The sequence below is a fragment of the Sprattus sprattus genome (assembly GCF_963457725.1).
Source record: "Sprattus sprattus genome assembly, chromosome: 9".
NCBI lineage: Eukaryota > Metazoa > Chordata > Actinopteri > Clupeiformes > Clupeidae > Sprattus > Sprattus sprattus.
Window position 1 is genome coordinate 5,543,447 of NC_137928.1, and position 11,904 is coordinate 5,555,350.

General features: G+C 43.9%; 1 protein-coding gene across 1 annotated transcript; it reads right to left on the reverse strand.

Annotated features, from left to right (window-relative positions):
- Positions 1-224: 224 nt before the first annotated feature.
- Positions 225-3,652, reverse strand: LOC308369741 (mRNA decay activator protein ZFP36L1). The gene is made up of 2 exons (XM_080844262.1): positions 3,433-3,652; positions 225-3,299 (listed from the first exon to the last, which is right to left on the reverse strand). The coding sequence occupies exons 1-2, from the start codon at positions 3,463-3,465 to the stop codon at positions 2,259-2,261; spliced, it is 1,074 nt and encodes a 357-aa protein (XP_080700388.1). The 5' UTR covers positions 3,466-3,652; the 3' UTR covers positions 225-2,258.
- Between the last annotated feature and the right edge of the window lie 8,252 nt (positions 3,653-11,904).

Genomic DNA, 11,904 nt, shown 5'->3' on the forward strand with positions numbered 1-11,904 from the left:
TTTACCTATAGGGGTTAGTCTGGGTGGCATCCATGCCATTCTGTTTACATAACACTCGGGGGTGGGGGCCTGATTCGCTGCCATTCCTTGGAGAGTGACATCACAGTTTAATGTTTTATTACTTTCTTCCTTTTAACCCCAGTCCCATCCCCTGGTTTACCCTCACAAGAGTCAAGAATCACATTAAAAAAACAACCAGATGAATTCTCTTTGTGATTTGCATTTATTTATATTTCCATTTCAAAAATAATTCAAATAAACATGTTTTGTTGTTTTTTTTCTCTATACAGAAATATTTCTCACATTTTCATGACCCTGACACTTGCAGATAAATAAGTACAAAATATGTTGTTATTAACTTTAATAAATACATAATAAATAAGTCTGTACAATTACAAAATAAACAACTAATGAAGACAACCTAAGCTGTATGGAAATACTGTACTGTTACAGTCCCTGCTGATGAGAAACGATGTCTCCTTTAGTAAGGAACCAGCTAAGGGTTGTCGACAATTATACAACATGACAGGTGTGATGAACGGCTGTGTCAAGCTAAAAAGGCACCGGATGCCTAAAAGAGCCCGGATGATGTAATGTTGACTTTCGAACGACTCTTGAGTGACAGTTGCTATGCCAACGCCAATACGTCACCCTAACGCGATTTACCTCAGAGCATCTTGCATTGTACTTTGCTACCTGAGACCAGCTTGCTTGTATTTGACCTACAATAAACCAACCAAAACAACCATGTGCTTGATGTTTGACTTTGGTAGGAAAGTGGTTGATTCGCTAGTTGGTTATAGTATCAAAGTAAGCACATTTCAATAGCTAGCTCGTGCTAGTGTAACGAACTATCTTGTTAGCTTGAAGCTATTCATCTGTTGTTGTGCTTAAATTAAGAAAGTCCTTAATGTGTTGTGATTTTAAGACATATCTGACGGCACCCACAATTAAATTTGAACAAAACAGGGCATTGTTTGCACAACATTTTACTAAAGAATAACGGGGGCTTGCTAGCTTTGACATGCTAGCGGACATTGCTAACTTACAGGTTACCAGCAGGCAGGTGTAGCTAAAACTTTTTATTCGCTTAATATTGTGCCTAAACGGATACTATGTACCCCGACACTTTTTGGCTATCAGTCAGAGAGTCTCAAGAGTAGTTCGAAAGCCATCAGCTACGTTTAAGTCGCTTAATATTGTCGCACAAAAGGGGGAATTGCTATTAGCAATATAGATGCTAGCGCGCGAAACCTGTTGATGTGTGCTTACTTACAAAAGACCGGCAGCCAATATTAAGCGTGTAAAAAGTACCTGATGGCTTTCGAACAACTCTTGAGACTCTCTGACTGATAGCTAAAAAGTGTCCGGGTGCGTAGTGTCCGTTAAGGCACAATATTAAGCGACTAAAAAGTAGCTGATGGCTTTCGAACGACTCTGAGATTTAAAGCTAATAAGCGCCCGGCCTACGTGGTGACCGGATTACGTAATGCTAACGTTGGCATAGAAACTGTCACTCAAGAGGCGTTCGAAAATCAACATTACGTCACCCGGGCTCTTTTTGGCATCCGGTGCCTTTTTAGCTTGACAGCTGCACAATTTCTCTTCTTCTGCTATCTTTAGTGGGGCATTGTTTGGTAGGTGCCCACCCTGTGTTTGTCATAGAAATCTGACAGAAACAGTTAATGTGAAGACTGCCCTGATTACCATAGTTTGTCCAAAACTATAAAGTAGAAAAAAAGTGTAATGCTTTGGTATTATGCTACTTGGAGAAGTTTTTCTCTCCCACGACCAATTTTAAAGTGCATATCACAGAATGTCTAGCTACCCCTCTTTCAAGTGTATCACATTGATGGTTATGCAATTACATACAAAAGTTTGACATCTCTAGAAGAGTACATCGATGGAATATTGCAGTTAGGTTTGCTGACAAGTGGAATGGACTTTTTCCAACAGTGACAAACTCTTTGCCACTAACATTAGTTTAGACAACTGAAAGGCACTAGGTTTCTGCCATTGTCATGTCGAAAAAGCTATTGGAAGACTATGCAAGATGCATACAAGGATACATAATTACAAAAATACATAGCTTTAGATTAAGATGTGCACCAACATAATTTCATTCAACAGGTAAATCACTATATATAAATAGACAGTTAAACCAGTTAAGGCTAAAAGGCTGTTATGGTTGTCTGGCAGCTAAACATATTTTGAGCTCTGTCCAAACATCAGTCCCGAGGTGACTTGAATTTCACGAATTAATCTGACACAGACAGTCTGGCAAAAACTGTCAGACGCTTGCCCCCTGAACTGTCAAAAGTAGGAGAAGTTGATCCGCTGTTGCTGTTGCTGCTGGAGCTAGTGTAGCTCTCCCTGTCTGACAAGGAGTCCTCGGAGGAAAAACGCTGCAAGTTCGGCTGGGTGAAGTAGGCACTGTTACGGTCGTTGTTTAGAGTCGAAGGGAGATTATTTCCGTGACCGCAGACACAGCGGGAGTTCTTTTGGGGCTCGATGATCATAGGAATGTTGTGTATGTCGCCAACACTCGCTCGGCTCTGGCTGAACTGAAATGTATCGTTGAAAACTGGAGACAGGAGATCTGACGGCGGTGGAGAAACAGAGGGCGCACGGGTGAAGCCCAGCGGCTCGTGAAGAGCAAGAGGGGGGGAGCTGCGAGACCCAAGGAAGCCCGCGAAGCTGACACTTTGGCGGAGGAGACGTGGGTTAGAGCCGGGGTCTTTCTGATTCATCATCGCTGACATCTTATCTTGGGTTTCGTGGATAAAGTGGCACCTCGGACCGTAGGGGCAGTACCCAAAGTTGTAGAAAGTGCGGCACGACTCTGTTTTGTATTTTGGGTGCCTGTACATACAGCGAAGCTCATCTTCGCCGTGCGCAAACTGGCACTTGTTCCCATACTTGCAGCTGCCATTTTCCTGAAAGCTTCGGCAAAGCTCGGTCTTGTAACGGTTCGAGGGTACAGTTGGTGGACTATTCAGAGGAGGAAATCCGGGAGGTGGAGACACTTCGAGCGGTTTTGGCTTGCCAAAAGTTTGGATACTGTTTTCTGTGAGACTCATAGAACGGTCAGGTCGGTAGGTATTCTGGGATTTGCTGGGCACTGCGTCGCTCCAGATGTCAAAAGTCCAGTCTGGACTGCCATCAGACAGTTGCTCAGAACTCTCGCTGATGGTCTTTGAAGTTGGTGCGAAGTATGAAGAGGAACGATTAAGACGAGGTCCCATCGGTTTCGCATTTTGGTCGTTGAAGGTTTCGTCCAAGCCAAGGTTGACCAGATTCTGTGTGAAATAGACAACAGAGAACTGAGCAATTCACTCTGGGAAAAAGGCAAGTTCGCTATATTGGTGATAATATCCTGATTCAAATCAGATAAGGGGCTGTCAAAAACAACGAAAAAGTTTAACAACTTACCTTAAGTATAATATCGCCCAAAAAATCGGACATTTTGAAAAGTGTTGCCTTCAGGTAGTAGTTCTGTCCAACTCTGCGATAGAAGCCAGGCTTTTTGGCTGTATTGTGGTGGAGAGGTTTACGAATGGCATATATGCTACTTCTCAGGGGGCGGGGCCGTCTTCCCGGATGCCACGCCCATGGTTTCGTAGGCTGTCACACTACGTAACATTCTGTAAGGTCGCTTGTGTGTTTTTTTCTTTTCTTATCTAAGCTGCAGGACATATTGAAGTTTCACCAGTTTCAACAGTAAACACAGACACGTCAGTGTAGTTTAGTGTAATATTTATCTTGTTGATATTGTGAAATGGTACTTGTTTTGTTCATTCGAAACCTTAATGAACTCTGTTGTATGTTTCTGTATTGGAAGGATTTTCACATACATTGTTACCAACATTACCACAAGTTGTTCCCGTCTCTCCTCTTGTATTCACCAAACCACATGACTCATACCTTGTTTTGTTTTCTTACAGTTTTAATAGAAACTGTAAAATAGGTCACAATTTACCACCAATGGCTTGTGTTTATGTCCCGGCCTCTCTCTGACAAGTTTAAATGTGCATAGTAGTTGTGTTGTATGTGAATATATTTGAATTTTGTTAGATACACAGTCAGGTCACTTTAAATTCAGTTTTGTAGTCAACGATTTTAAGTTTTGGCAGTCTCATAATGTGGGGTGCATTGCGTGTAAAGGGCTGATATATGAAATGGCACTGTTTAGAATGTACATGAATAAAAATGTATTGTAAATGCATTTTTAGGGGGTATTATGTACATTTACACACTCATCTTTACCCGTACGCACACTCACCACTAATTTGCAAAATTATGTATGAAGATCTTACGCAAAATGTGTCAGTCAGTGTTCAGGCTGAATCAGAGACAGATGTGTCGTAATCTGAGGTAGTTTCGGATTACAACGCTGTAAAGGGGAAGGTTTTTTTTTTTTTTAATCCAGTTTTACCGACAAGGCTCTCTTATGAATGTACATTTCCCAATAAAGAAAAGGGACCTGTTTTGAGGGATTGCGCCATCCATTCACGGCTTGAACATAAAGATCCCTCTCCCCCTTGTCCTGGTTTCACAACAGCCCAGAGAGGTGCTTTGCCCTCCCAGCTCTGCAGGCTACTATTTCACTGGGTTACAGCGCTAGGGCCCAAGCAGCCAGTAAAACAGGCATGCTCACTCATGCCCAGTTTAAAATAGCCCTTACTCTCAGCACACATTTGTCTAATTTGGCTGGAAGTTGTATATTTATAAATGGCCCATGATGAGACATGGAAAATGCGTCCCCCCCCCCCCCCCCCCCCCACACACACACACACACCTCGGTTATTTTTTTCTTTCCTTGTTTTTCTGTGCATATATTTGGTGCTGGTATTAGATTTTTCAGAGGACTTACTCTCCCTTTCCCTTCTGGCTGTGCACATGGAAACCTGGGGAATGGATTGGGGGTGGGGTGGGGTGTGCTTACTCACACACACGTGCTCCCTCATACTCAGATACGTAAACACACACAAACACACAAGCACACACACACACACACACACACACACATACACTTACAGTGGCCCATGTCCTTGGGGGTATTCCTTTTTGTGTCACTTCTGTCTATCCAGACGCTTCCTTGCTGAGTCATATTGATATATTACTGGTCTTGATGTGAATGCACAGGGCACGCTTGCGAATTTGTACAGTCATGCCAAGTGTCATAAGTGGGAAGATGACTGTGTTTTATTATATGTGGATTGGATGGGATACTGTATTATCTGACCCCAGACTCTGCTCCCTGCTTGAGACCCTTTAAAAGAAGGAAATATCACTGCAAATATTGTTGATACACACCACGTCTCAATTCTGGTAATGTTTTTCTTTCCGCTCTGGTGTTTGGTGTGTGTTTGTGTTTGTGCTGGTTGTTTGTGTTTGTGCTTGTGTGTGTGTGTGTGTGTGCGTGTGTGCATGCATGTGTGTGTGTGTGTATTTACACTACGACTCTAAACCCCAGATGCTGTAACTTTGCAGAGTCACAGCCGTCCACTAGTCTTTGGCTCACCTTCGGTTTCTCTTCTCTGTCCCTCTGTCGGGACATTAACCTGCTCTACTGGGTTTAATTATCTGTCACGAGTTGATGACCTCACCAGTCCTCGCCTGAGGCATCTGACTCAGCAGTGTGGGGTGGATATCTGAGCCTCAGGCTATGTATAAACGCATCTTAAGGGGGGGAAAGTACCTTTCCTCTATTCCCTCGGCGGGGTCTCTTAATGGAAATCCAATGGCTTTATGTCCATGACATGATTTAAACATTTTGGTTGGCTGGCGTTAAGGGGTGGGATTCCTCCCTGCTGCCTCCCTTCGTCTCAGGCATGTGATTTCTGGGCAAACTCTTGCAGTGTGCGCAGCAGCGCTGTTTTTTTTCACGTCGCCATGGAAGCGAGAGAAAAGAGAGATTCAGTTCCGGAGTTTTAGAGCGAAGGCTTGAGGAACACAGCAGCTGCTGCTGGGGGAGACGGCTGCATTTGTTTGCCTGATATCTTTTCTTTAAGATGATAGCATATCTTAGACTGTGAATAAAACAGTGTGCATGTACACCATTGTAAGAGAGAAAGGGGGGGGGGGGGGGATTGAAAAAATGTCTATACTGTTATACTGTTAAAATGTCTATATATGTTTTTGTTTACAACATGTCAGAATTTCCAAATATGGTCATATTCTGATTGGTTCTACTTCCTCATATTCTTTTTTTTTCTGTTCCTCTTCTCCTCTCCTCCCCTTTTATGACTTTCTGTTCCAGGGGTGTTTTTATGGATATGCAGCTGTCTTTTTACTGTGTCACGGTCTCCACACACACTACTGCAGTAGGAGGATCCAGATAGGTCTCTGGACTGTCTTAAAAGTCAGATGAGAAAATAAATTAGAGGCCACAGCCTCCCAGTTTTCAAGTGCGCTCGTTTCGGGTCCAAATAAAAATAAAAATTCAATAAACGTGGACGTGGTGGTGGTGGTTTTTGCCCATATGGGGCGTGGAGTGGTCACGGCTGTTTGTGCCGCTCTCTTCAACTTTGTTTTCGCCGTGGAGCTGCAGATTTTACACTTCTCTCTCAAACACATTTTGTCGGTGTGAAAAGTCCCTGGAGGAACAAACTTTGCCTTATGCAGCACAGATGCCAGTCCTCCCCTCACACTGCGGGGTCTGTTCACCGCTGCGGACCCCTGCCGTACACACACATGCACACCAAGGCCATTTTCAAACGCACAGCCGTCCGGCCGTTGCCAACACACTTGGGAGCACTGTGGGCCTTTAGCTCTCGTTCAAAATAAAACATAAAACACTCTCTGAATAAAAAGGATGAAGAACTTGATTGCAGCTGCATGGCTGTAGTTAACCCGAGTGATCTGCTCGTTCTAATACGGATCCGGGCCTTGACCTGCCGTGGACCTACTGGAGCGAGAGTAGGCTCTGTGCCTGCACAGCTGTTGAGGAGAACCATCGCTCGAGTGCCCAGAGGGCCGTTATCAGTGAATCATAGCCACATTCCATTCGCACCAGCTCCCAAACGCAGGACGGTGACGCACACACTAAGGGATATCAGTCCCAGTTAGGTGGGTGTGATGCAGGTCTAGACCACAGATTACACACAGGTAGATACATCTGTGTCCGCAAAATGCTTTGGACTACACAGATACTTTAGAGAAAGGACAGCATGTCGGGGAAAACATTGCAGTGGACGACGGTGCACTTGAACTCATGCGGAATAATCAGACACATAACTGAAGTCAACCATGTAAATAAAGCAGATTTCATTCCGACGATAGATAGATAGATAGATAGATAGATAGATAGATAGATAGATAGATAGATAGATAGATAGATAGATGGATACTTTATTGATCCCTAGGGAAATTAAGATGGGGCCATTGGAGACATGTTTCAGTATCTCAGGCATCTTTAGATGTGAATGTTTTTTTTTGTCCCACACATATAATAGCAGTTTTAATAAGTTTATAATTTAATTAGTTTTTAGTTTATAATAGCAGTTTTAATTCAAACTCTTGGAGGAGGGCTTTCTCCCAGTGTGTTCCTGGTCTGTAGCCCTAGTGGGCAGTGCCTGAGTACTTGACTGAGCACACGTGTGTGTTTGTGTGTGTGTGTGTTTGTGTGTGTTTGAGTGTTAGTGTGTGTTTGAGTGTTTGTGTGTGTGTGTGTGTGTGTGTGTGTGTTTGTGTGTGTGTGTGTGTGTGTGTGTTTGAGTGTTTGTGTGTGTTTGAGTGTTTGTGTGTGTGTGTGTGTTTGTGTGTGTGTGTGTTTAAGTGTTTGTGTGTGTGTGTGTGTGTGTGTGTGTGTGTGTGTGTGTGTGTGTGTGTGTGTGTGTGTGTTTGAGTGTTTGTGTGTGTGTGTGTTTGTGTGTGTTTGTTTTTTGAGTGTGTGAGTGTTTGTGTTTGTGTGTGTGTGTGTGTGTGTGTGTGTGCTCCTGGTCTGTGGCCCTAGTGGGTAGGGCCTCAGTGCTGGACTGCGTGGGAACCCTGGAGCTGAGAGCTCGCAGACGAGCGTGGTATGGTAGTCAAGGCAGGGTGCAGAATCTGCCAGCTCAGAGTGAGCTCAACCATTTAGCTCAGCTGTGCAAGGCTCTCTCAGGGTCTTGTTCACTGACCTCTCCGTCTGTCTGTCTGTCTGTCTCTCTGTCTGTCTGTGTGTCTGTCTGTCTGTCTGTCTGTCTGTCTGTCTGTCTGTCTGTCTGTCTGTCTGTCTGTCTGTCTGTCTGTCTGTCTGTCTGTGTCTTTCTCACTGTCTGTCTGTCTGTCTGTCTGTCTGTCTGTCTGTCTGTCTGTCTGTCTGTCTGTCTGTCTGTCTGTCTGTCTGTGTGTCTGTCTGTCTGTCTGTGTGTCTGTCTGTCTGTCTGTATGTCTGCCTCACTGTCTTTTCTGGCTGTCTGTCTGTCTGCCTGCTGTCTGTCTCTCTATCTCTGTGTTTGTTTCTCTTCTCTGCCATTTTCTGGCTTCTCTGTCATTCAGCTGTGCAAGTCTGATTAGTCTGTCTGTTTGTCTGTTTGTCTGTTTGTGTTTACTTCACTTTTTGTCGCTCTGTCTTTCTGTCCTTGTGTCTATCTGTCTGTTTGTCTGCATACATGGCTCTGTTCAGATTCAATCCAACTCAGCAACATTGTATGAAACAGCAAAGGGGCGATTTCAATTTTACTGATAATATAAAATAAAGAGCAGGAACTGAAGAAAGAAATCTAAGTTAAAGACTAGAGTCTGAGCCTGCTAGAGTCTGAGCCTGCATCCGTCAGAATGTGTCAGGAGGAGGTCACACATTGTGCTGCCACGCTAATGCTCCATAAAAACCCTTATGTTCTGCTTCAAATGTGTCAATGTCAATAACGTGTTCGCCATTCGGGTAAATAGGACCACATATATGCAACTGACCTAGTTAAGATAGGGATAATTACATAGACCAGTGTTAGTTTCCAGAGATCATTAACTTTGTTAAGATCCACCTCCAGTTGTCGACAATTGTGTGACTTGACAGGTAGGTCCATTAGTTATGAAAGCACCTCTGTCCTCACCTCATGCCAAGAATGAGGCGTGGTCAGTCATTCGTATCTTAAGGGCTTCGGTTGGTTGATAATATGTGGTCTGATATTTAGGTCATATGATGACTCAGTTAAAGAGCTCTTTCAACTGTTTTTAGAAAGTAGAGGTTTGACTTTACATTTAGTTTTGTGCAATGTAGAGAGAGACCATCAGGCTTGAACCCAAAAAAAATGAAGTATTATAAGTTCAAATCATACGTCTGAAAAAAGAAGCCTTTGCCATGGCAACCCTCTTGGAAGTTTGAGGATTTTCACTGAGTCCTCGCCGCATGTTATAACAGCGGTGGAGATTCCTGGGATTGTGATTGCATGCGTAGGCAGGCAGAGCCAAGGTTCGTCACACACACACACACACACATACTTCTGTTACAATTGCTTATGCTCTCTTCTATTAGGCCAGGCGGAAAGCACAGCACTTCAGGAAGCGTTCATTTGATTTTCGAACGGGGAAGAGCTTATGACGGAGTAACAGTAATACCTGGGTTGTGTTCAGGCACATGGCTCGATTTCAGCACAGCGGAAACTCTGCAGTTCTTCTCGTTTTTCATTCTCTAGTCTCAGTCGTATTTTTTAACCTATAACTGGAAGCAACGTGTGTGTGTGTGTGTATGCGTGTGTACGGGCGTGTGTGTGTGTGTGTGAATGTGCACGTGTGTGTATATGTGTGTGTGTGTGTGTGTGTGTGTGTACATGTGTGTGTGTGTGTGTCTGTATGTGTGTGTATATGTGTGTTTGTGTGTGTACATGTGTGTGTGTGTGTCTGTATGTGTGTGTACATGCGTGTGTGTGTGCACACGTGTGTGTGTGTATGTACTAGTGCTTCACTCATAACTCACTCCTCCCCCATCCATGTCTCCTCCTCTCCCCCTCTCCTCCTCCCCCCATTCCTTTCCTGTTCTTTTTTTCCCTCTTCCTGCAGGAAACGGAGCCAAGAGGGGAAAGGGAGCGCCGACAGGGGTGGGAGTGACGGGAAATGAAGGAGAGAAAATGAAACGAAACGTCCTGATCTCGTAGAATCATTTCACAATCTGGACCTTTTATTGGAGTGAGAGGGACAGAGAGGGAAAGAGAGAGATAGAGAGAGAGAGAGAGAGAGAGGGAGAGGGAAATGAAAAAGGAAAGGACAAAAATTGCTGATGCTTTTAAACATCCTTGATGGGAAACACATAGAGGAAGAGCCCTAGGTAATGAACTGTACCCATTCTTAGACATCCAGGAAGGGTTTCACATGACAATGTACTGAAAACCCTACACCCCACAAATTCAAGTTGTGAAAAACACTGCTCAAAAGGACATACTTTCCATTCATACCTGGTCATACTTTGACATTAGAAGGACAAAGACATTTTTACCGAATGGCGAAAGTGTTCCTCCTAAAGAGGCAATTACTGGACTATAATAAAACACAAGCATACAATAAATGACAAGAGTGACGTAAACACGTAACAGTTTTATTGTTTGCTCCCAGTTACAAGGCCTAACCAGAGCGAGTCGCAGTGGCTTAAGTGAGCCGATCTGTGACACATTAGGTAAAACAAACAGAAACTCTACTCCATGACAAAAAAAAACATGAATCCCTGACTTCACACTGATTCATAGAAAAGGCATTCTTGCAGAACGGCAAACACTGTTGTTAGATAGTTCTTTGCATAACTCATCTGACTGAGCAACGTGTTAACAACAAGGCCATGGTCTGGACTCTGACAGAGTGCACACGTGTTGGTTAAATGTAGTCCTTATGTAAGTAAGTAAGTAAGACTTTATTTATATAGCACATTTCATACAAGAGTTGCAATTCAAAGTGCTTTACATAACATCAATAAAAGCAAGCAGCAGGAGCAATACATGAAGTGAAAGATAAATAAAAATGATCAATATCGTATCAGAACCTGGTGTTCTGATAGGCTTCTTGGATTACTAAAATCATGATGAAAGGAATAAAAGTCATAAAAGTCATAAAACCCTTAAAACAGTTTAAAAGATAAATAGTAAAAATAGTGCAAGTTACAGAGAAATAAATTGTGCCGGATAAAATTAATAAAATGCTTTGGTAAAAAGGTTGCTTTGGTAAAAAGGTTTTAAGCTGCCTTTTAAAGATGCCTTATGTATTCAGTAACTAGTTCAGTAAGTCTGTCTGAATCTGTCTGATTAGGCCAGCTATTATATTACTACCATAACAGATGACCTGCCATAAAGGAGATCACAGTGTACTGAGCAGGGAGTGGTGTGAGGTAATATTGAAGGAGTGATAGAGAGTAGGACAGGGACAGATGAGGAAAGAGAGAGAGGGAGGGAGAGAGGGAGGGAGAGAGAGAGGGAGAGAGGGAGACAGAGGTGGGAGAGAGAGAAGGAGAGAGAGAGAGAGAGAGGTGGAGATAGAGGGAGAGAGAAGGAGAGAGAGAGGGAGGGAGAGGGGAGAGAGAGAGATAGGGAGATAGAGGGGAGAGAGAGAGAACAAGGAGAGAGCAGAGATAGAGAGGTGGAGAGAGAAGGAGAGAGAGAGAGGGAGAGAGAAGGAGAGAGAGAGGGAGGGAGAGGGGAGAGAGAGAGAGAGGGAGGGAGAGGGGAGAGAGAGATAGAGAGACAGAGGGGAGACAGAGAGAAAGAGGGAGAGAGGTGAGAGAGAGAGAAAAAGGGAGAGAGCAAAGAGAGAGAGGTGGAGATAGAGAGAAAGAGAGAGAGAGAGAGAGAATGAATGGAGCTCGATGTAGGTTAAGGATGAGGAAGTTGGGTGTGTGAGTGGGCCGTGCGTCACCGCAGCCTCTTAGTGCTATTGATGTGCAGGCGCTATCTCTGCACAAGCCCGTCTGTCAACATTCCCCACCGCTCCCAGAACAGGCCC